Source organism: Schistocerca cancellata, chromosome 1 (assembly GCF_023864275.1).
Source record: "Schistocerca cancellata isolate TAMUIC-IGC-003103 chromosome 1, iqSchCanc2.1, whole genome shotgun sequence".
Taxonomy (NCBI): Eukaryota; Metazoa; Arthropoda; class Insecta; order Orthoptera; family Acrididae; genus Schistocerca; species Schistocerca cancellata.
Window position 1 is genome coordinate 682,940,670 of NC_064626.1, and position 26,040 is coordinate 682,966,709.

Below are 26,040 nucleotides of genomic sequence, written 5' to 3' on the forward strand. Positions count from 1 at the left end.
TTTCACTGTGACCTCCTTCTGCAATGTGATGATGAGCTGCGGGCCAACATAGAGTGACAGGGTGTGCACTTCATCTGTAGTGTCCAAAGGGGACCAAAGGAAAACAGAGATGCTACTGATGCCTTCATCTTGGCTTTTGAGGGTGATACATTGCCTGAGAAGGTCAAGGTGATGGTCTACCAGCGTGATGTGAAACTCTATATTGCTCCTCCTATGTGATGGTTCAGGTATATGAAGGTTGGACTTGTCTTCCCATTGCACTGCTCCCCCTGTCTGTAGGGATTGTGGACATCCGCTGCACGCAAATGTTCCTTGTGCCCCCCATGTGTGCAAACTATAGTGAGCTCCACTCTCCCTGCTCCCCAGACTGCTCCGTTTTTAAGTCTGAGAAGAAAATTCAGGAGTATAAGACCCTAGACAAGCTCACATATCAAGAGGCCAGAAAAAGTATGAGCATCTTAATCCCAGACAGATGTCACAATCGTACGCTACATTTGTAATGTCGTGGCCTTCTCTGCCAATGATGCCTCCTTCTGTTGTACCTCTTACAGTAGGCCACCAGAGCTACTCGCTGATACCTGTGGCCACATTCTCTGACATGAGGATCCCCCTCACTGCCAATGCAGAGCCCTCCTGGTGCTGGTTCACTTACCGATAGACCACCGTAATTTGGCTACTTTGAGTAGGCATCTTACCACACCAACTTAGCAAATATTTTGCGTGCGAAGATGGGTTATATTCATCCATGTACGCTCTCCTTAGGCTTCCATGCTATAGAAAATTTCCCTTAGTAGGATTTCATATAACAATGCAAGTTAGTTTCTTGTTAGTTGGCATTCTTGATATTCACAACAGTCGGTTTACTTTCAGAGGAAGTGATTGTTGTTGTCAGTCAGCTGTTATTTATCTTTAAACTTGCAGTGAGTTGGTGCAATTCCCTACTGTTCGCACCCAGACTTATAAATGACTAAAAGAATACGTGACTCATCTTTAGAAAGAGTTGTGAATGAAATTTTAGATGAAGATTCTGACTCGGGGAGTGAAAGTGAATATGAGGATGGTGTTATGGAGTATGATTCAGATGTGATGTGGATGTTAGAGAAGATGAAGGTAGTGCGCTTCAGGCAGTGACCATCAGGGTGTTATTGTGGCCAGGTCTGGAAGAAGGTATGTAACCACACAGCCTAGAATTCCTCGGAGGTCTGTTGCTAATATAGTAAGAGAGCAGGCAGGAGTAACTCCAGCTGGTGTTTGCCATTCACCTGGAGAAGCCTTGAAGTTACTTCTTACGCCTGACATCATGGATGTTATAGTAAAACATTCAAATGAAGAGGCAGTTAGGAGAAATGTTACTTCGACTAATGAGAGAGAGTTGTATACCTTTATAGGAATCCTGATACTTATGGAGGCAAATAAGGACAATTCTGTCAGTGTACACGATCTTTGGTCAGACCTAATGAGTCGGCCAGTTTAACAGGGTATTATGGCAAGAGAACGTTTCAAGGAACTTATTGCAATCATAAGGTTTGATGACAAAAGTACCCACCAGCTAAGAAGGGAAGCAGACAAGTTCACAGCAATCCGTGATGTTTTCAACAAAGTGAATGATAGGTTTCCACTACTGTATAAACCAGGGGTCCACCTCACCATTGATGAGGTGCTCAGCTTGTTTAGAGGGCGCTGCCCCTTTAAAATATTTATGAAGGATAAACTGGGCAAGTATGGCATCCTTATACAAGATGTCCAGTGCAGTTGACAGATACGTCTTGAATATGGAACCCTATGCAGGTAATGTTCAGAATTTGTCGAAAGAAGAACGGGGTTCAGCAGCTGTCGTCAAACATCTGGTAGCACTTGTGAAAAATACTGGACGAAATATTGCTACAGACCGATAATACACCTCGGTGGATTAGGCGGAAGAGTTATACCAAGACTACAAAGTTACTACAGTAGGAACTCTCCAGTCAAACAGGAAGCATATTCCAGACATAATGAAGAACATGTCAAATCAAGAGCTATATTCATCAATGTTCTTGTTCACAGACCCATCAACACGTAGGCCTCCAGTAACTTTGGTGTCCTACATAGCAAAAACGAAACCAAGTAAAAACTTACTGATGTTGTCAACAATGCACCAAGATAAAGGCACTGTTGGAGGAGAGAAGAATAAAACCGAGATAAATGCATATTATAACTCCACTAAAGGTGGAATTGATACCATTGATCAAATGGCACGTATGCACACCTGCAAGAGGGGAACAAAGAGCTGGCCTCTATCTGTATTTTACTCTCTCATCGACATTTGTGCTATCAATGCAACCACCATATTCATCCAGCAACATCCAAGATGGAACGAAAAGAAACACAACAAACGGAAACTTTATCTTCTGCAAGCTGGGATGGAACTAATGAAATTGCAGGTAGAAGAAAGAAGAGCCAAGGCAAGAGGGTTATCTAACCAAATTGTTCAATCAATGGAGAGTATTCTACAAAAGAAAATCTAAGAAGTGACAACAGAAGCACGTCAGCTTCCTGCAGGGAAAGGTTGGTACCATATTTGTGTAAGAGAAACTAAAACAAAGAAGCAGAAGTACAACAGTCTAAGTAAACCAAAACAGTATTGTGGACAGCGTCATAAACATGTGTGTAACACACATTCAGAAAAAAATTGTAAAGTGTGTCTCTTGCCTTGAAGTTGAGGACTCAGAGTAGACTATTGTATATGAACACATCTGTATTTTGTATTGTAATATGTCAATTTTTTATTCACTCAATCCAATATCTATAACAATTAACAACATTTATAAACCGATGCCTTAGTTAAAATACATAAACCATTTGGAAAGTTGTAATTTTTCGTCAGTAAACTTATTTAATACCTGTGGGCTCGCCGAAACTCCCCCCCCCCCCCCCCCCCCCGCCCCCTGAGGCATTCAAGTTAGAAAAAATAGGCTTGGGTGTCCTAGGGTTAACAGTTTGTCTTCACTTATTCTTTAATGACTTGACTGTGCTGTTGTTATTCTGGGCTTTTATCTGTTTTTTGTTAGTTACACTTACGCTTTCTAGGATTTGGCTTTTGCTGCTTGATGGATGAAGGGACTGATGACCTTGCATTTTAGTCCCTTTCACTCCAAACCAACGAACCAGTCAGGCATAAAATTTTGGACTGGGTAACCTGCAAATGACTGAAGCAGTTTTTCAGCTTGATACTGATGAACATTTTTAGTCACATGGAGAAACCCAGAGTAAAATATTTTTTGTCACATAAGTTCCCACTGTCTACCAGCAGAGCAGAAAGTTGATGGAGGTAGTTGCAATTACATTAGTGTTTTGTAACAGTACAACATACCAAGGAGTCACAAAGTTATTGGCATTAGTCGCTGACTTCATGGTGTTCATGATTGTGGTTGGTCAGCAATCAGAAATGCCTTTCTCAGCTCTCCATTGTCACCTGATTTAACTACAAGTATTTTTTTTATTTTATTTCAATAATATTGGGAAGTCCTGGGTGGAAAACATTTCACATTTTGCAAAGAGTAATGGTAACCACTCACCTTATAATTGAGGAGAGATTGGTCAGTAAATTCACATAGGACTTAAATGATGCTCAGCTTTTACACAATATCCTTCTTAAGGGTTGTGTTGGTTCAAGTGGTGCAGTGAGGTTGAGAGGGGAAGGGAGGCTGATAAGCGGAAGAGGGACAGCAAAGGAACAGAATAGGGACTGCAGCACCAGTGAGCAAGCCTGTGTACCGGTAGGAGAAATCACATGATGCACATGATGAAGTGGAGGATTGATGGTACTGTTACCGACGACTGTGCCGCTAAAGCGGAGTTATTGAACGCGGTTTTCCGAAATTCCTTCACCAGGGAAGATGAATGGAATATTCCAGAATTTGAAACACGAAAAGCTGCTAGCATGAGTTTCTTAGAAGTAGATACCTCAGGGGTTGCGAAGCAACTCAAATCGCTTGATACAGGCAAGTCTTCAGGTCCAGATTGTATACCGATTAGGTTCCTTTCAGATTACGCTGATACAGTAGCTCCCTACTTAGCAATCATATACAACCGCTCGCTCACCGATAGATCTGTACCTACAGATTGGAAAATTGCGCAGGTCGCACCAGTGTTTAAGAAGGGTAGTAGGAGTAATCCATCGAACTACAGACCTATATCATTGACGTCGGTTTGCAGTAGGGTTTTGGAGCATATACTGTATTCAAACATTATGAATCATCTCGAAGGGAACGATCTATTGATACGCAATCAGCATGGTTTCAGAAAACATCGTTCTTGTGCAACGCAGCTAGCTCTTGATTCGCACGAAGTAATGGCCGCTATTGACAGGGGATCTCGGGTTGATTCCGTATTTCTAGATTTCCGGAAAGCTTTTGACACCGTTCCTCACAAGTGACTTCTAATCAAGCTGCGAGCCTATGGGGTATCATCTCAGTTGTGCGACTGGATTCGTGATTTCCTGTCAGGAAGGTCACAGTTTGTAGTAATAGACGGCAAATCATCGAGTAAAACTGAAGTGATATCAGGTGTTCCCCAGGGAAGCGTCCTGGGACCTCTGCTGTTCCTGATCTATATAAATGACTTGGGTGACAATCTGAGCAGTTCTCTTAAGTTGTTCGCAGATGATTCTTTTATTTTATCGTCTAGTTAGGTCATCCGAAGACCAGTATCAGTTGCAAAACAATTTAGAAAAGATTGTTGTATGGTGTGGCAGGTGGCAGTTGACGCTAAATAACGAAAAGTGTGAGGTGATCCACATGAGTTCCAAAAGAAATCCGTTGGAATTCGATTACTCGATAAATAGACAATTCTCAAGGCTGTCAATTCAACTAAGTACCTGGGTGTTAAAATTACGAACAACTTCAGTGGGAAAGACCACATAGATAATATTGTGGGGAAGGCGAGCCAAAGGTTGCGTTTCATTGGCAGGACACTTAGAAGATGCAACAAGTCCACTAAAGAGACAGCTTACACTACACTCATTCGTCCTCTGATAGAATATTGCTGCGCGGTGTGGGATCCTTACCAGGTGGGATTGACGGAGGACATCGAAAGGGTGCAAAAAAGGGCAGCTCGTTTTGTATTATCACGTAATAGGGGGGAGAGTGTGGCAGATATGATACACGAGTTGGGATGGAAGTCATTAAAGCAAAGACGTTTTCATTGTGGCGAGATCTATTTACGAAATTTCAGTCACCAACTTTCTCTTCCGAATGTGAAAATATTTTGTTGAGCCCAGCCTACATAGGTAGGAATGATCATCAAAATAAAATGAGAGAAATCAGAGCTCGAACAGAAAGGTTTAGGTGTTCGTTTTTCCCGCGCGCTGTTCAGGAGTGGAATGGTAGAGAGATAGTACGATTGTGGTTTGATGAACCCTCTGCCAAGCACTTAAATGTGAATTGCAGAGTAGTCACGTAGATGTAGATGTAGATGATTTGTGAGGGACAGAGATCTAACAGTGGAAAAGGGTGACTACAGAGAAAATAATGTAGATGAAGACTAATGGAGTTAAGTGAGAGACATGGCTAATGGAGACTGAGGCCAGATAGGTTATGAGACGAAAGGATGTGTTAGGAGGATAATTCCCAGCTATGTAATTACGAGAAGCTGGTGTTGGAAGAGAGGATCCAGGCAGCATGGATTGTGCAGTGGCTACTGGAGTCAAGCCTGTTTTGACACAGCTTGGCAGTGGCCATTCATTTGGTGGACAACTGGTTGGTGGTTTTATCTGTACAAAGGACTCAGCAGAAATTACAACAGAGTTGGCATACCTGAACACTTCCGGGCTGAGATGCCGTGGTCCATACATAACATGCCGTGAAAGCCTTCATTCTAAGAGTTGGTATATCATGATTTTTATCACAGGTGGCCCAATCTGTGATCAGACTGATAGGTGTATAGAAATGGTCTTGCACTTGGGTCTTTCACAGGCATATCCAGCAAGAGGTTGAACCAAACTTTTCATAGATTGGGTGGGCAGCAGAATATAACTTTCAGAACAGTGAGAAGACTGTTCCTCATTTCAGAACATGACGACGAAATGCAGTTGAAGCCCTGATGAAGTGTGTGGATAAGGTGCTCCAGTCCAGGCTGACGTTAGGTGTTCATGGGGGAAGGGAATGGGGCCTCTCTTTGCACCTGGTTTGCGGTATTGGTCAGAAAATCAGAGTTATTTGTGGTTTTCAATGTCTGCCTGTGTGCTGTTAGCTAGTGTTACAGAATCTCACTGTAGCTGCTTGCATTTGTGATTTTAAGAAGTTTTGTAGCTCAATTTCATGTGTACAAGACAAAACAAGCTCTTTTATTTATTGGTGAGTAGATTTTTCATTTATCCAGTCACATTAAATTTTCAAAAATTGATTATTTTCACTGTTTACGTTACAGATGAGTTGATGTGTTAAATATTTGCCTTTAACCACGTAGGCCAGAAAATGTTTAGGAAAGGTTTGAAATTGTTTTAAGTCTGTTGGAAGTCATTAAGTGCTCTCATTATGAAATACTGGATAAATATTGTTGAAACTGAAATTATTTTCACTTCTAAAATCTCCATGCCTAAGATTTTTTGGTAGGCACAGACTCATTTCCTTGGAAATTTCTTGGTCATAACCCCCTTTTGTTCTTTTGTTTATTCATTGTATTCATTACACTTTGCTTTGTATTGTTGTTGTTGTTGTTGTTGTTGTCGTTGTGGTCTTCAATCCAGAAACTGGTTTGATGCAGCTCTCCATGCTGCTCTATCCTGTGCAAACTTCATCTCCCAGTACCTACTGCAACCTACATCCTTCTGAATCTATTTAGTGTATTCATCTCTTGGTCTCCCTCTACGATTTTTACCCTCCATGCTGCCCTCCAATACTAAATTAGTGATCCCTTGATGCCTCAGAATATGCCCTACCAACCAAACCCTTCTTTTAGTCAAGTTGTGCCACAGATTTCTCTCCAATACTATTCAATACGTCCTCATTAGTTACGTGATCTACCCATGTAATCTTCAGCATTCTTCTGTAGCACCACATTTAAAAAGCTTCTATTCTCTTCTTGTCTAAACTATTTATCGTCCACATTTCACTTTCATACATGGCTACACTCCATACAAATGCTTTCAGAAATGATTTCCTGACACTTAAATCTATACTCAATGTTATCAAATTTCTCTTCTTCAGAAACGCTTTCCTTGACATTGCCAGTCTACATTTTATATCCTCTCTACTTCAACCATCATCAGTTATTTTGCTCCCCAAATAGCAAAACTCATTTACTGCTTTAAGTGTCTCATTTCCTAATCTAATTCCCTCAGCATAACCCGACTTAATTCGACTACATTCCATTATCCTCGTTTTGCTTTTGTTGATGTTCATCTTATACCCTCCTTTCAAGACACTGTCCATTCCGTTCAGCTGCTCTTCCAGGTCCTTTGCCGTCTCTGACAGAATTACAGTATAATCAACGAACCTCAAAGTTTTTATTTCTCCTCCATGGATTTTAATTCCTACTCCGAATTTTTCTTTTGTTTCCTTTACTGATTGCTCAATATACAGATTGAATAACATCGGGGATAGGCTACAACCCTGTCACACACCCTTCCTAACCACTGCTTCCCTTTCATGCCCCTCGACTCTTATAACTGCCATCTGGTTTCTGTACAAATTGTAAATAGTCCTTTGCTCCCTGTATTTTACCCCTGCCACCTTTAGAATTTGAAAGGGAGTATTCCAGTCAACATTGTCAAAAGCTTTCTCTAAGTCTACGAATGCTAGAAACGTAGGTTTGCCTTTCCTTAATCTTTCTTCTAAGATAAGTCGTAGGGTCAGTATTGCCTCACGTGTTCCAACATTTCTACGGAATCCAAACTGATCTTCTCCGAAGTCGGCTTCTACTAGTTTTTTGATTCGTCTGTAGAGAATCTGATAGTTCAGTAAATTTCGCATCTGTCAACACCTGCTTTCTTTGGAATTGGAATTATTATATCTTATTGAAGTTGGAGGGTATTTCGCCTGTCTCATATGTCTTGCTCACTAGATGGTAGAGTTTTGTTAGGCCTGGCTCTCCCAAGGCTGTCAGTAGTTCGTGGAATGTTGTCTACTCCCGGGGCCTTGTTTCGACTTAGGTCTTTCAGTGCTCTGTCAAACTCTTCACGCAGTATCATATCTCCTATTTCATCTTCATCTACATTCTCTTCCATTTCTATAATATTGTCCTCAAGAACATCGCCCTTGTATAGATCCACTATATACTCCTTCCACCTTTCTGCTTTCCCTTCTCTGCTTAGAACTGGGTTTCCATCTGAGCTCTTCATATTCATGGAAGTGGTTCTCTTTTCTCCAAAGGACTCTTTAATTTTCCTGTAGGCATTATCTATCTTACCCCTAGTGATATGCGCCTCCTCCTGATAACGACGTCCTCCTGAGTAGTCCCCACCCGTAGATCGGAATGGGGGACTATTTTACCTCCGGAATATTTTACCCAAGAGGACGCCATAATCATTTAACTATACAGTAAGGCTGCATGCCCTCGGGTAAAATTATGGCTGTAGTTTCTCCTCGCTTTCAGCCGTTCGCAGTACCAACACAGCAAGGCCGTTTTGGTTGGTGTTATGAGGCCAGATCAGTCAATCATCCAGATGTTTCGTATTAAGATATAATAAAAGTTGTTCCCTTGTATTTGTGTGTCTGAATTTGAAATCAGTAGACCTTGATAGGTTAAAAGGACCCAATTTAATCACAAAATTTCAGCACAGAAGTTTATCACGTCTTTTGTTTGATATGCAATTCAAGTTGCCTCATGTACAATTTTTCTACGCAATGTGGGGCGAAGGAATTGCAAGAAGCATCATGAAATTCAATGGCTCTAATTTCCAGCATGGAAATTTCAAATTTGAGCTTTGTTGGACACCTACAGACTTTGAGATGTGGTGAATGTTCAGAGAGCAAAACGTGATGATTTGACGACATTTTTTGGAAAGCTTTGGTAAAAAACAATGCTTGTATGATGTGTTGCATTTAGACTGCAGCTAAGTTCTAACAGCTCAGATTTTTTTATGGTGTGTGCTGCAGCTCGTGAAATTGGAGAAATTGTACGTGATTCATAAACAGACTCGCTCTCTCTCGAAGAGGGTCCACAAGTACAAATGAATACAAGTGATCCTGCTTCGCAGTTTATCATGAAAGCATATCGGCATCAGAAGCCTTTCAACAAACTTCCATGCCCTAGTCACGTGCTTGGCCATTGAGCCTGGAGATCAGCAAACATCATGAAAGCATATCAGCATCAGAAGCCTTCCGACAAACTTCCATGCCCTAGTCACATCCATGGCCATTGTGCCTGGAGATTAGCAAACAGTTCTGAAGTTACAAGAGTGGCTCATCTCCAAAGAAAAACGATTGAATGACATGGTGAAGGCATCCCAAATTCCTGGCAACAGCTTCTTGTCAAGGCCTGAAGAAAGAGCATACATGTGCGAAGAAGAAGATGAACACAAATCAAGCAAATTGAAGGAGAAAATTTACTTGCTGGATCTGTGGGAAGGAAGGCTGTCTGTCAGAAGCTGCCATTCTAAGAACCAGAAAAATAGTGAGTAAAACAGAGATAATGTGGATGCATTCGGTGTTATCGACTGAAGGTCATACGAAAAAGTTCTGCATGGTAAAGTGATTGTGAGTAAGCTGAATATTAATGTAAGCAATGTCTGGATTACTGACAGCGGAGCATCACAGCCCATCACTTTTCAGCGGGAATGGTTCAGTGAAATTCCCAGGTGTCAAAACACTGATATTTCACTTTGTGATAATGCTGGATGTGAAGTGAAGGGAATTGAATGAATTGAAATAAAGAAATTATAAACGGGCATTGGGAAGACAGATGAATTAATGATACGTTACATGCCCCAAAAATATGTTTTCTGTCAGTATTTGTGCGATGAAAGGTTTTGAGATGAGATTTGTAGGTAAGTTTGTAAACATTGCTCATAATGTGTGTTGTTGATTAAGGAATAAAAAAAGAAAATGAGATTTGTAGAATATTTTTTGTGTCAAACGCCCAGTGTGATGTGAATTTATCAACCACGAATGACCTGTAAATGTGGCAAAATAGTGGGTTACAAAACAGATTTTATTGAAGGAATAAATGTGTCTGATGTAGTGTCATTCTTTTGTAAAGTTCATCAATATGAAAAGTCTCACTATTTGCCTTTTAACAAGAAATGGAAGCAAGAAATTCGGAAATGGGCAATTTTATAAATAGCTGTGCATGCAGACTAAAGCAGGTTGAATAACTCAATGGTGCATAGTATTTTGTAACATTCATGAGTTACACATCTTATTTTTGTCAAAATCTGTTTCTTGACAAACAAAACTGACAATTTTGAGTGTTTCAAGGAAACTGAGATGATGATGATGTCAAAAAGGCTATCCAGAACATTGAAGACCCAGAGGATCAATTGAGGGATGGAGTACTTGAACAAGAAGATGAAGAGCTATCTCATGGAGCATGGGATAACACTCGAGACAATGGCACCATATACTCATCAACAAAACGGGATGTCAGTGTGCGAAAACGGCCATTGTTGAGTCTGCGAGGTCCATGCTTTAGGGATGAGCATTCCAAAAATTTTGTGGACGGAGGCAGTTCATACTACTGTTTATATACTGAATCAGATTTCAATCAGAAAGGGAAGAAGTGCAACACCATATGAATTACAGCCAGGCAGAAAACCCTAAATTTCACACATGAGGACTTTCGAAGCAGAAATATTTGCTCATGTTTCTACTGTGGAAAATCCAGGATGGAATGCAACAATAGGATAGTTGCTACTCGCCATACAGCGGAGATGCAGATGGGCACAACAAAAAGACTGTCAGAAAGTGAGCTTTTAGCCCACAAGGCCTTCATCGAAAATAGACAACACACACACAACCACAGTCTCTGGCAGCTGACAGTCTGGCTTCAGTTGCCAGAGACCGTTGTTGTGTGTGTGTTGTCTATTTTCGATGAAGGCCTTGTTGGCCAAAAGCTCACTTTCTGACAGTCTTTTTGTTGTGTCTATCTGCAACTCAACACCTTCGCTGTATGGTGAGTAGCAACTATCCTTTTCATAATATTGTTCATGTTCCTAAATTGTTTCACAAGAAGTTGGATCTGAAGACCAAGAAAATGATCACTGTTGGGTATGGGAGACTGTTGCAATTACAAAATCATTGAATCTCAATAATCTTGACCATTCATAACTCTGTTTCAAAGCAGGATTTTTTCATTTTGGTCCCTATTTTGGACTTCAGCACCAAAGAATCTGAAGGCAAAGATGGAGAACAAGATGTTAAGCCACCATCTGACGATGAAAGAAAGGTACAAGGAGAGGAGGATCAGGATCCCAAACCACCACTCGAACATTGGCAGCAGTCTTGGAGATTAAGAAACCAAAAGTGGCCTCAACGTAAAGCTCAGTTTGTCTCCCAAGCCTTTAGTCAACACTTTGGACTGGACTACAGTGAAACCGTCTCATAAGTAATGAGATATGACACAGTACACAGTTTGTTCACAATTTCGGCTGAAGGTGCTGCTCAGTATGGTGCTGGATGAGAATGAATATTTATACAAGCTTAAAAAGTGAATGTGTGGTTTAAAGCAGGCTTCTGGTTGTTTGAATCGAACATTTTGTAAATTCTTGAAGAAGTTCAATTTCAGAGACATGGCCCAGATAAAAGTATTGTCCCTGGGTAAGTTGGAAATGATGTGGTCTTCTTGGCTTTATTTGTAGACAGTGAGCTGTTGATTGGAAAAAGCAAAGAATCCCTCAAGGCCAGTGTAGAAGAAACAGTGAAAATGTCTATAATAACTGTTTCTGAAGTGAAAGTGTTTTAGGGAATGGAAATTGAGCACAGTAGACAAGGAAAACAGGTTGTTTGTTTGGCAAACAATCTGTGCTTCACGAATCCTGAAATGTTTAGACTTTGAAAATTCAAATCCTGCATCCATTCCAGTGGATACAAATGTGAAATTGCACTCAGCAGATGAAAACGTGTCAGTTATAGTGAAATTTTTAGTCAGGGAAGCAGTTGGTTCACTATTATTTCTTGCAATTGTTAGTTGATCAGATCTGGCTTTTTTTAGTGAATGCAGAGAGTAAAATCTTGAACAATTATGATGAATCATTGTCAAGCTGTCGTACACATATTGAAGTATGTGCAAGGCACAAAAGACTTTGGTATATTCTTCAGAAAGAGCAAAGATGATATGATTCTGTTCAGATATAGAGACTCAGATTATGCGGGAGATGTAGAAACAAGGCAGCTGACTTCCAGTTTTGATTATCAGATGGACCGATAATGTGATCTTCATACCATCAAAGAATGGTGAGCTTAAGCAGAATAAGTGGCAACCGGCATGACTGTAAAACTGTGTGGCTGCAAAATCTGCTAAGTGATTTTGGAAATCAGTGTGATCAAGCATCAAAACTCTATATGGATAATCAAGAGTGCAGTAAGACTCAACAAAAATCTTGAATTTCATAAAAGATTGAAGTATGCTAATACCCATTATTTCATAAGAGAAAAGTCTATTCCAAGGAAACAACAGTATGCGGACATTTTCACCAAACCATTAAGCAGAGATAGGTTTATGATGATGTACTCAAGCTTGAACATTTTCAGAAAGATGCTCTGACAGTGGTAGTGTTGAAATTAAATGTTATTTTCACTTTTAAAATCTCCCCGCCTAAGATAATGATGGCACCACTTCGCATTTCTTTTGATGTTCCTTGGGCGTTGCCCTTTCTGTTTACTCATTGTGTGTCCACAAGTCAATACTTTCTTTTGTACCAAGGCCTGTATTCCTGTGTCTGAATTTGGATTCCACAAACTGTAATAATTATATGGCTAGTTTGCGCTCCAATTTAAGCAACATTAGTTTTTCACACATCCAAATGTTTGACTTCATATCTCCTGAACTATGTGTTGTACAATGACGTAATTTTGCAGGTACATTCAGTGGTATATGTGGATACTGTCTGCCAACTGTGTTACAAATAAAGTTAGTAAAACATTATGCCAGATGCTGCCATTTTACTGCATGAGCAGCAAAATTTAGTAGCAATAGACTTTTCCTTTCATCATTTTGTGGGGGGTGTCAGTGAGAAAAAGTTTCAGAAAAGTTTGAAGTTAAGTGTAAAGTTAATTGGAAGTCACTAAGTGCTCTCATTCTCAAATACTGGATGAATAAATTCCAGACATTTGCACACTGTCAGTTATGTTGCCTCAAGACAAACAAACGATTTCAAACTGTAATACTTGCCTTATTGTGTTAAACTTTTAATATAAGATTATAGCTTTTAATGTGTAGATTATGACAGCATTTAAAATTTTTAAATTCAGCCAGTAACTATACGAAATATTGAAAAATTATTTTTTTTTTCTTTCATGTGGAAACCATGAGAGGGGCAACCTGCAAAAGGATCTGGGTGCTGTGTATCAGGTTCCAGGATAGTGGATTAGTAATATAGGTATGGTGGACATAGAGGAATTATGGGTAAAGTTTAAGCCAGTTGTACATCACACACTAGAAAAAGTATGCATCGAATAAAGGCCTTGTCAGACAGGACGTGGCCTGGCCGTGCGGTGGACAGCTGAGAGGTTCAACAGCAAGCGAGGTCTCACAAGCTGGCCGCTGCAGCTGCAACTGCTGTTGCTCAGCCAGTCACTTTGTGAAGGTGGCTGAAACTGTATTAGAATTTTGCACATGTAGTGAGACTGTTGTGGCAATAGTTTGGCAGCTTGACACACATGCAGTATTTCTGCACAAGTGATCCAGTCTGTTTGCTTAGTGTGATTTTATTTTACGTATTTGTTATAAGTCGCAAATTTTGTGCAGAAATGAGGGCCAGCTGCTTCTATTATTACCACCACGAAATGGTAGCTATGACAAACAGAGGATGGGTTTGTAACATCAACAGGGAGGGAGAAAGCTGAGGGGAATATCATAACTTGTGTATTTAACCAGTTTCCTGATGTTTTACATATATCAAAAGAATATTTTTGAGGAGAAGCTATTATTATATAGCACAGTTCCCATTTGAATATGAACTTCTATTTGCCTATGTAGCCCTCTAGTTTTCACCATTCATCCTGTGAAATTTATGTGAATAAGTCTTGCCAATTTTATTTTCTATATTAGCAGATGTTATCTTTCCACATACTTGGAAAATAGACGGATCCAAGTATGGACAGTCACACTTTATTTCAGGTAGAACATATGTGATTTTCAAGACTGTGAAGTAATTGTACACGGAAATGTGGAATGTTCTGCACACCTACACTGGACCAGCTGAAGCTGTCATAGCCACAGAGACATGCACTCTAACATCTTATAACTCAATTAACTTTGGAGCAAGCAGTGTTGCATTTTCAGTAAGGGTCAGCTTCGTAGACTGCTAGCAGTATCATATTTGAAACTTGAACCCATTTAGAGGAAAGAGATCAAAGTCGCAATGCTGTGAATGGCACCCCTTTCCCGACATGTCACACCAACAAATTATGGCTCAAATCTTTTGTGTTTGAGAGGATATTCATTTCACATTCACTCCATCTTTAGATGTTTACTTTTTTTCTTCAGTACTTTATCCATCCTCAGCAACCAGTTGTGCAAAATAAATTTCATGCAGGCAGTGCCCTTCTTCAAAAGATTAGATTCATCATATTATTAGCAAGTGTCAAAACTGAACAGCTGTTTAGCTTCAGTTCTTGCGTGATGTCCGCATTTGTTGTTTGGTTTCCTTGTACAATATTTGTAGAAGCACTATTATTCATATGATGACAGCAATAATCTGCATACACCTGTTTATTTTTGACTTGTTAATAATGTGATTAATTCTAAGCCTCTGTAGAAGAGCACTTGGAGCCTGAAAAAGGTCAAGAGATAAAATTCCTATTGTGTGTCTGGTTCCTGATCTTTTCAACAAATTTATTTAAGTGTCATTGTTTCTTTAGTTATGACATACTACAATAACTGTATTAAAAACTTCCATTGCAAAATTCTACAATGCTGTTAGTAAAGAAATAATGTTTATTGCATGCAAATAAATGTAAGTATCTGAAGATGGGGTGCTAACCATCTTCAGATGCCATCATGGAAAAATAAACACTTATGAAAGCAACTGGTTGCAGCTAATTCATTATAAATCACCTTCTGTTTCAAAAGTTGCTTGTTCTAATACGTCCAGAATGATCAAGGATTATTTACTAATGTTAATATGAGAGAGAATAGAAAAATAAAATATGGCAATCCCAGTTGACATTTATACCACGATTAAAATGACTTTGTGATTGACAGATTGCAGTGGGGAGGGAGGGGGGCAGTGTTGGTGTGCAGCCAGCCATGCCTCACAAGGCACTGAGCACATACCCACAAAACAGATAACACAGCAAGCACTAGGCTCTCGAGGAAGAAATAAAATTAGTTGGTGGTTGGCCTGTATCACTCGGCTTATTGAAAAATCAATCATAAAGTAATTTTGCTATTTTTGACCACAGCAGTTCATTAGGAATAATTTTCAAATATTTGTCCAAAATCACTTTTGAAGATTGATGGAATAGGCATGGGTTCTTTCTGTAACACAAAATTAAGCCATCGTTTCTTTGTTCATTTTAAAAAGTTTAGTGTCATTCACATGAACTTAATATATATCTGTTGTGTTATATAGAAGCCAAAGTGGAAAAATTCCAACAACAAAATAGCGAATACATAGATGGAGTACCTCCCTCCCCCAAGAAATTTCTTCCATGGCCTGCCAGTTGCCCACTCGTGTTATGGAGTAACAAGGATAGTGTCTTTGCTCTGGGTTCAGACATGGAGAAAGTAATTGATATTTTTCCAAAAATATGGGCACAAGCTTTCTGAATAAATGGAACCCACACTAATCTTAACAAAAAACGCATGTTTGTTTAGTCTGATAAATGGCAGAGGTATAATACCACTGACAGACTCATTCCAAAAAATGTCTATTATTTGTAGTGAATAGCAACATATTTTAAATGTAGATATACCCAACAGCAATAATACAATACTTTTACTGCAGCTGGATTTGTGAAGGTGCCTTCTCATAGAATTGGAATTCTAGTGCACATAGCTTGCCTTAGGTATATACATATATATGGAAAGAAAAATTACAAGGACCATATTAGGTCCACTAATAGCATAAATCTGGAAACCAGTCAGAAATAATGATAAAAAGACTTAGGGCAGAGAAAATACAGCAGAAACAGCTGATTTTATTTGGAGGTCTGTTTAAAATGTCATATTTGGAGTAAGAAGATCGCCATCTGAACTAGAGGCAAAGAATTTTTTGGAAATACATAAGAACTTACTTGTAGAACGGTTTCAATGTAAAGAGCCAAAGATAACACAAAAAGTGAACCAAGAAGAGGGTGGGAAAAGACATTTAAAGGTTGTAGAGTGTCTTTTTATGAGAATAGACAGTGATATTTTTTAGGGTCCTTAGAAGGCCCAGATGGAAAATCAGTGGAAGTTTCTCAAATGAGCCTACTCCCTCCAGCACACGTTTAATACACAGCCTTATAATTTAAATCTGAGAGAATATAATGCAGACTGGGGTAGTGACATGGCCAGTTTTCTTCAGTGTTAAAATCACACTATGGATGAGCAGGTGTAACACTGATATATAAAGTAAAGTACTATCTGGTATACAGACAGAGGGGAAAGCACCAGCATAATTAAGCAAGACTCCAAATGCAACTTGCACAGTTCTTGCAAGGCATAATAAGAGAAAGCATTACATTGAATTCATCTACACAATGTAATATAAAATGAGGGCACTTGTAGGAACACAAGCTCAGAAACTCCTAAATAAAATTTGTCACAGATGCTCAACTTATATTACTGTTCTTTATCTTTGCCTTTAAACTTGTGAAAGCTATTTATGTCATTCCACATGTAGCACTGATTTTTATTTAAATTAATTGTATTCTTGGGCCTTGTCAGTGAATGACTCCCATTCTTTGCATGATTTAAAAGATGGAATGAGCTGTTCCAAATGCACAAGGCAGATTTTAATTCAGTATGCTCAGTAATTATAGCTTTTCATACAGCTTTAAGGAAGAGGGCAAGGTGAAAGATAAATGAAAAACTTGAAACATATGTTGCTTTTTGAGAAACAGGAATCTGTGCTGTATTAGAGCAAAGAATTTAATGCGCAAAACTCAGCATTTTTAATATATTTGTGCATATGACTTTATTCCCTCAACTTCTCTAAATCACATAGTGCTTCTTTTTAATGCCTTATTTGCAGTGTAATTGAAAAGGATGGTGTGAAAGTTGTAATTGATGAGACATCACTGGAATATATACGTGGGTCAACCATTGAATTCCATGAGGAACTTATAAGATCTGCTTTCCGGATAGTGGATAATCCAAAGGCTGAACAAGGATGTTCTTGTGGAGCATCTTTTTCCATAAAGGTAGACTGATTGATTGTAGGCTGATTGTTTAGTCAATAAAAGCACTGCAGTTAAATTTAAATGCTTTATTATAAATACATTTCCAGCACAATGTTTTACAGTGAATGTACATAAACAGTAGAAAATTGTAAATAAATATACTTTGTACAGCTCACTTGCTTTGGTAATAAAGAGGAAAACATAGCAATTCATGCTGTTCAGATTATTTAACAACGAAAAGGTTCATGGTCACATTATCCCTCAACAGCTTTCCCATCAAATATTCATTCTACCATAACTAAATAAAAAAATTGAAAATTTATGTTTTCAGTAATCACAAGACCAAAACTTGGCAACATTATATATGTGAAGATTAAACCTCCATACTATTGGTTTGTATATTTTCACACTTTGAAACAGTGTAAAATAACAGTACTTTACAGCCCTGGAATAACAGGAAGAAACTTGTGAATTGTTCTGATCCTAGAACGAATCTGGTGCACAGCACAAAACATATACCTTAGTCAACTTCACTATCTCACTTGCCAGGTACAGTAAGTGTTTTTCTTGACCCATGTTGTCGGAAGACTTCATCCGTACTTACTTCTGCTTTCCTTTCCGACCCAGCTAAAACGAAAAAAAGTGGGATTGTAAGATATAATAAGACAAACATCTATTGAGGGGGATTGATTGATACACGGGATAGACAACATGACTGCATATCTTGATCAACTCAGTGCTCTCAAAATCCATTGTCTCACAAGAGAATCAAGGTGGTAAGCATAACACACTGACCATAATGTTTTGACTTCTTACTCTCTGTGACCATAGAGTATATTTTTTCTTCCTTTTGTAATTAACCCTTTTGCTGCTGTGGGCATGTATACACATCCTGCTATGCCATTCTTCAGGTGTTGTGGATGTGTGCATGCACACTGCTTGGTTTTCCTACATTGTTACAGATGCCTCAATGCATTCTGGGCAGACCTCACTGCTGCCGATGAGTTACTTAAACATCTCGGTGAATAAGGTGGTTTTTTAACCAATAATTGAGAACGATAAGAGAGCATTCTGTTCTCAATTTTAAATAAAACTTTGATATCTTCCCCTGTAATTTATGAGCTAAAATGAACTATATGCAAAATTTACGCAGCATGTTTATAACTCTGCAAACTGTTCAAAATTTTGTTCAATGTTTTACTTAATTTGATGCAGTGTAGTATGTACGGTGGAAAATGAAAAGAAATTTAGTTCTTTATCGAGTGAAGATATCAGACTAATATGTGCAAAAATCAATTTTTTCCACTTTTCATAACATTGGGTAAGTATTTCATATCGGTCAGAATGCTGTCTTGCAGCACAGCCATAACAAGAGCCACCTCAGCACTGATAGCAAAGAGCATGTTGGTATCAGTGAAAGGATACTCGTAAATAGTATATTAACAAACTCTTAGGCCTTCAACATAATGTACAAAGATGAAGTGTTACATTGTTCAAGACTGACTGGTTGGTTTAAAACAAAGGGGGGTGGGGGGAACCAAACTTCTAGGTCTCTAGGTCATCGGTCCCTCATTCCGATTAAAATAATCCACAAGGGTGGGAGTAAAATAATCGAGACATACAAAACACAGCTGGAAGAAAGGAGAAAACCACAAGAATGACACAAGGGCAACACAATAAAATGGACAAGAGAGAGACAAGAAACATGTAGAAGAGATCAAAACAAGAGCAGATTACCATGGCTGACTGACCATAAGAATAAAAAGGAGAAGCCAGTCACTCTGCAACACATTAAAACCTCCACCTTAAAAGCATTAGGGCAGAGGAAACAGAGGAACAAATGACATGCACCGAAACTTAGATCAAATGATAATACCCATCCTCACGAATAAAACTTAAAACTAAAGCTGCTATTGAGGCATTGTTGCCCAACATCGAAGGTAGGGTGCTGGGAATGTTAAAAGATCATTGCAGAGGGGCTAAGTGGGCAGTCCAGCAAGAGGTGGACAACCGTCATTTGTGAGCAACAGCAACACTGAGGTGGGTCCTCGCAATGGAGGAAGTAACCAATGTGTTAGCCACGTATGACCAATATGGAGCTGGCAGAGGACAACTGATTCCCTGTGAGGACCCATGGAAGACTTCCACACATTCGTAGTCTCCTTAATGACATGCAGTTTGTTGTGCATACTGTTATGCCATCCTGTCTCCCAAAGTTGAAAAACCCTGCAGCGTAAGACAGAACACAGGTCAGTTTGGAGATGCCCATCTCTAGAAACAGTTTCCGCATAGCCTGTCGGCAAGTTTGTTGCCTGGGATTCTGACGTGTCCTGGGGTCCACACAAACACCACTAAACGACGGAACCGTTCCAAGGTGTAAATGGACTCCTGGATGGTAGCTACCAAAGGATGACGAGGGTAGCGCTCGTCGATAGCTTGTAGGAGTCAGTACACAGGAGAAATGACTTGCCTGGGCCTGGGCGGATGTGCTCAAGAGCACGAGATATGGCCGCCAGCTCTGCAGTGAAAACATTGCAGCCATCTGGAAAGGAGTGCTTTTTCTATATGTCCTCCACGAACATAGGCAAAGCCAACATGACCATCAGCCATCGAGCCATTGGAGTAAACCACTTTATGGCCACAGTACACGTCGAGAATCGAGAGGAAGTGACAGCAGGGAGTCGCAGGGTTTACAGAATGCTTAGGGCTATGTGAAAAGTCCAGGCGAAGCCTGTATAGGTGGTAAAGGCAAGGACTTCAGTTCAGAGAGAAGGGACTGGACGTGAACCACAATCATAAGCCCTGACCTGGACCGCCAATGCGGAAGATGAACCGCCACGGTTGGGAAAAGGAGACAGTAATTTGGATGGGCAGGAGAACTACACACGTGTGCAACGTAACTGGTGAGCAGTTGTGCACGCCTAACCTTCAATGGAGGGACTCTGGCCTCCACGAGGACGCTGGTCACCAGACTGGTTCTAAAAGCTCCTGTCGCTAGGCGATTGCCACAGCGGTGCAGTGGGTCGAGTAAACACAACACTGAGGGTGCCGCCGAACCATAAACGAGACTCCCATAGTCAAGTCGGGATTGAACAAGGGCTCTGTAGAGCTGCAGCAGCATAGAGCGATCTGCACACCAGTTGGTGTTGCTCAGGCAGCGGAGAGCATTGAGGTGCTGCCAGCACTTCCGCTTAAGCTGACAAAGGTGAGGTAGCCAAGTCAATCAGGCATCGAAAACCAGTCCTAAGAATCGATATGTCTCCACTACAGTGTGTGGATCATCATTAAGGTAAAGTTCTGGTACTGGATGAACAGTGCGATGCTGACAGAAATGCATGACACGTCACTTCGCGGTTGAAAACTGGAAGCCGTGGGCTAGATCCCATGACTTTGCCTTGTGAATGGCTCCCTGTTGGTACCACTCAGCCACACCAGTAATGGAGCAGTACGAAATGCAGAAGTCATCTGCTTACAGAGAGGGTGAGATCGACATTGGTCATTGGTTGACATTTGACAGTGAATGGGGTGTTTGAGTACTGAAAACCATCTTCATTTTTCTGCCATGAGGTAATCTGGGTAGGTGTTACACCTCAAATTTAATGGGATGAACCAGTCTGGGAACTACAAGAAAGTTACTTTTATGGAATCCACCATTTTTTGTACTGATAGTGATCAAGAAGAAATTCGAGCTGTTGTGTGCTTTATATTTCCTTACACAATCTTTTAAAGCATCAGATGTTCTACGTAAGGTGCTGGATGCATGGTATATACAACAAATGATAGATCACACGTTTTTGGACCACAAAATGATCTTACAGTAGCACTCTTTATTTATAAAAAATCTTTAAAAATACCATACACACATCTTTTCAGTTACAAAGAAAAAGCTGAATCTTGATGATGGGTACCTCAGTCAGTAAGATCATTGGCCATCTAAGTAAGGCAAAGTTTGAACTTTGAGTTGTGATGAAGCAAGCAGGGATATTTTTATTTCCCCTCTTGTTTTGCCATCTGTCTCCGTAACATTCATTTTTTTCATTTTTGAATTAATTACCATTAACATAGTTGAATACAAAATGCATTTTCATAAAAGAGAAAAGCTGACACTCAGTTTAAAAGAATATAACACTAGATCCAATTTTGTGATTAGTTTTGTGTATGTAATTGATTTTCTATTTTATTTCGACTATCTTTCATTATAGGTCGAAATCAGTAACTTAAAGTCTATTGTTGATTTATAAACATTTTGAGGAACAACTAATAGTGTTTTTAAAGTAGGTATTTGGTTCTATTCGAAAACATGTTAGCTAAGCCAGCCCTTGATTAATTCCAAAATAATTAACAGTTTTGTCGAAAGTATTGTTTGCATAACTATGTTAATTTCATGATTTAAACAAATAATTATATTTAACCCCTGTAGTAGAAGAAACTATTACAAAGAAGGAAGTTAATTTAATGAGTTAAGTTTTAATTGTAATTTCTGTAAATTAGACTTCGAACAATGTGTAGTTTCAGCACCTGTTGTTGTGAGGATATATAAGGGCCAGTTTTTGGTCATGAGACAGTCGGTCCACGGCCGATTTCCAGCAAGAAGCTGTGTTGGTTAGAACAACAACAATGCATCAAATTAACTGTGAAATAAGTGTAACACAATTAGGCCGTGTGTTAAAAAACGAAAGTTAAATAATAGTGCACTGGCCATATAACTGTGAAATATTGGAGGGTTGTGGGGGGGGGAAAAAAAAAAAAACCACACAACTGTGGAATGCAAATGTGCACCTGTTGGCTACAGCATTTTAAGTAGTCCATGCTTGGCTTCCACACCCCGTTTTTCAGCTAGTGTAGCAACCAAGGACAAAGAAGAACAAAAAGCGGGCGAACTATCACAGAGTCCTGGTGTGTTTGATGTGGTATGCAGATTTGTATATACAACATTACAATTTTATTTAGTGAGCCCAATATGTCCTATTTGTTTCTGAAGACTATCTAAACTTGATTGGTTCTATATAATAAACGTGAAATAAAAGCAGCTGTACAACTGTGTCACATCTGAAATACAAAAAATGTGCCATGCTCCCTAAAATGCATTACTAGCAACAACACTACATAGTGATTCACATATGTGAAGTGCATGCAGCAAAATTCATTTCTGCTCAAAATGTTTAGAGATTTTTTTAGATCAACAGGAGGAATTAATTGCATCTGAAACACCTCAGAAAGAGGAATTCAATGATAGAATGATTTGTAATGTCTGCAATGAAATTTTCACATAAAATGGAGTAGTAGTTTTCTCATTACTGTTCCCTGATGATTCTAGTTGTCTTTTGCAGTTGTGACAGTGCATTGCCAAAAAAAATTTTTTTTTTGTGTATGGGGACTATGGTAGCAATGTCAAACAGCAAGCTGAAATGAATCCTAATCAGCAGTTCACATCATGACAAATGAAAAAAATTTGTAAAAATCTGTTATCAAGAAGTTACTGGAAAAGAAAATTGCTTTGGATTACAGACCCCCAGAATGGATCTTCATTTTTTTAGAGACAGCAGCTATTTCTTACAGATCATATGTGCACATAATTAATGCGCTGTGTGTTACTGGGTGTTTGGGACAACTCAGTGACTTTATAATTAGACAATATTTTATTGAAAAACTGACTTTTGCCAGTTTCCGCACAGACATTTTGCCACAAGTTTTTGAACATGCATCCCTGATCAAAGTACATGGTTAAACCACCATTATTGTCTCTTACTTTTTATCTGTAGTGTACAAGAAAAATATCCTTGCAAATAATTTAATTACTATTTTTAGAGAGCTTCCATGCAGTACTGCCCTTTTTTGTGGGGAAATGTGCAACAGAAGTGTGACATGATGCTGCTGGTTCCTTCTGGTGCATGGTTTCCTTGAGTATGAATTGTATATTTTGTAACAATTTCCTTGTTACTGAGATTTAATGGTGACAGTCTTACTACGTACTGATTACACCCCATCTACTAATATTGTTCAAGTGCTTGGGACCCACAACAAGTATGATTCATAGAGATACAGAAAGTGTACAAAAAAGGGACACATGAATAGTCACAAGTTTTTCTAACTGGCAGTAGAGCATCAAGAAAGTTTTGAAAAAATAATCTCAATTGGTAAATACTTGAAGACACACCATCTATCCCCATAAAAGCTTTCATACAAAGTCTGATTAACTAGTATTACATGAGGATCCTACACTAGGGTGTCAATTCCATTTTCATTAAAACAAGACATTCTCAAAACTTTAGAGAAACCTGGGAAAGTAAGGATAAAACTGGACACAAATTGTATTGGCAAAATTTTGTTAACACAAAAGTTTATCTTGGCATCATGCACTCAGATGATCCCAAATGACTTTTTACAATTACTGTGCTGCACTGTCACCATACTTTTCACTTTTATATATTTTGTCAAGAAGTGTTACTTTGGACAGTCACATGTAATGTTTCTTTGTCTTAGCATGATTCAAAATGTCAGACCTTCCACCATGTCCAAGTGCAAAGTTTGATTTGCATAATGTGCATTTTAAAATTTCTCCACTGTCAGTGATAAAAGTAAACTCGCTTTTTATGTTTCTGTTAAAATTACATTTTCATTTTGATATAATGAAAAATGAACATGAATAGATACTACAAACAGTTAAAATATAAACAGTAAACAAACAAAGATTGCAGAGTAAGTTGTACAAATGGTGCTTCCTAGCATGTATACTTGCGCAATACACAGTACATCGCAAACCAAAAGTCCAGTAGCGTAAAATACTTCAGCCAAGTGGAATCATAAAAAGAGTGGAACATCTGAGTGTCCCCCAAGAAAACTTTTGAGACAATGGAACATTTTGGGGAGAAGAAAAAAAAAGTATGGGATGAATGGGCACCTTAATATACACATATATTACAGTGTCCTACATCTTGCCCTCACAGTAAATGTGGAGACAAGATTACACTAATACCAGCATGAACAGAGGCATTTAAGCAGTCATTCTTCCCACAGTCAATATACAAATGGAATGAGGGGAAGCCCTAATGCTGTCAGAACTACCCTCTGCTAAGAAACTCAAGTGGTTTGCATACTAGGGATGTAGATGTAGATTGATGACAGGACAAATTTCTTATTATGTTATGCACAAGACACAATTGTTTTCTCTTGTTTCGGTTTCAGTTTTCAAACACATACATTTTTAGTCATTTAGGAAGACAGCAGCATTAAACATTGATAGCAGAGACTTTTCTTTTAAAACTACCCACACACAAAAACAACAAAGATGTTAACAACATCTGGGCCTATAAGTGACTTGACACCATGCAAAAACATTGGTTGGTGGATAACTATTTAAAATTTATCACCTTTGCACTTTGCTGTCCTAGTTGGAATTTGAGTTGATCAATTTCATCTCGTTGTACGGCAAGGCACTCATTCATGTTGGCAAGATGCTCAGACATTATGCTTAGCTGCATTTCATAATTTCTTGTAGTTGTATGCAACTCCTCTTGTAATCTTGCAAGTGATTCCTGACTTTCCTGAAGGGCAGCCTCTGCCTCCTTGCGTCCTGTGACACAGTGCTCCAAACGTCGTTGGAGAGCACGACACTGTGAATAATATGAAAACATTAAACTTTCTTCTGTTATCTACAGCGAAGATAAAATATTCATCACCACCACAGAAAAATAGAGAAAGTAACATGAATGTATGGCTTGTAGCTATACGGAAGATCCTACTAAAACTATATAAATTGTACGTTTAATTAACATTACCAATCTATGCACATATTTATTGCTCAGTAATGGCATTGTAAAATTGCATCAATTAAAAAAAAAAAAAAAAAAAAAATGCGAAGTTTTCACTGTTATCATCTTCAATCTATTTATCGCACTTGTTAGTGAGAGTAAAATTGCAGTACATCACTGCCCAAGAAACATTGTTACACTTTCAAAACAGGAGAGGAAGGGAAAAAAAGGGGCTACAAGAGAAACAAAATACATAAAGTATTTGTAGTGGTAAGGAAATCAACTTAGCAAATGTAATGCCTTGTATGAAGACAGTAAGGCTACTGCTGTTTGAAATTAACCCAATGTTATTACTGTCAGTCTCTGAATAGATTTGGTGAATCTCATTTAATGTGTTTTTTCTTTAATTTTATGAATCTACTTAATTGTGTAATTCTGTTAAATGAAAGCTTTTTAATGTTGTCTTCCCTTGTATCCCAGTATCAGGACCAATGGTGAGGGCACCCTATCCATATTCTTACAGAAGCTCAACACCTCCCCCTTGCACCTCTCATCTTGTCCCCCTCATCTCAATAAGCCACTTTCCTTGGCGTTGACATCCATCACAAGGTTGGCTACATCAATACCTCCGTCTACATCAAACATACCAACACTACCCCCAATTCAACAGCTGTCACCCCTTCCAGTTACCTACTACCTCCCAATATCCACTCTCGAACCACAAATGAACACCCCTCTCTTGACACACTACCCTCCAGGACAGTAGCAACTGAATCATATTCTCCACCAGGGTTTCAACTACCTCTTGTCATGCCCTGAAATGAGAA

At 39.1% G+C, this 26,040-nt stretch overlaps 2 protein-coding genes across 2 annotated transcripts in view; one reads left to right on the plus strand and one right to left on the minus strand.

Moving 5' to 3' along the window:
* The window catches only part of LOC126184257 (iron-sulfur cluster assembly 2 homolog, mitochondrial), a 28,762-nt gene extending 11,267 nt beyond the window's left edge, over window positions 1-17,495 (plus strand). Inside the window, exon 3 of the mRNA XM_049926628.1 lies at window positions 17,315-17,495. Coding sequence (XP_049782585.1) covers window positions 17,315-17,492 — 178 coding nt within the window. The 3' untranslated portion in view covers window positions 17,493-17,495. The remainder of the gene's footprint in view (window positions 1-17,314) is intronic.
* LOC126184219 (protein phosphatase 1 regulatory subunit 21) overlaps window positions 17,485-26,040 on the minus strand; it is a 195,560-nt gene continuing 187,004 nt past the window's right edge. The window contains exons 15-16 of the mRNA XM_049926590.1: window positions 24,833-25,075; window positions 17,485-18,089 (exon numbers count right to left, since the gene is read on the minus strand). Of these exons, the coding sequence (XP_049782547.1) occupies window positions 18,063-18,089; window positions 24,833-25,075 (270 nt within the window). The 3' untranslated portion in view covers window positions 17,485-18,062. The remainder of the gene's footprint in view (window positions 18,090-24,832; window positions 25,076-26,040) is intronic.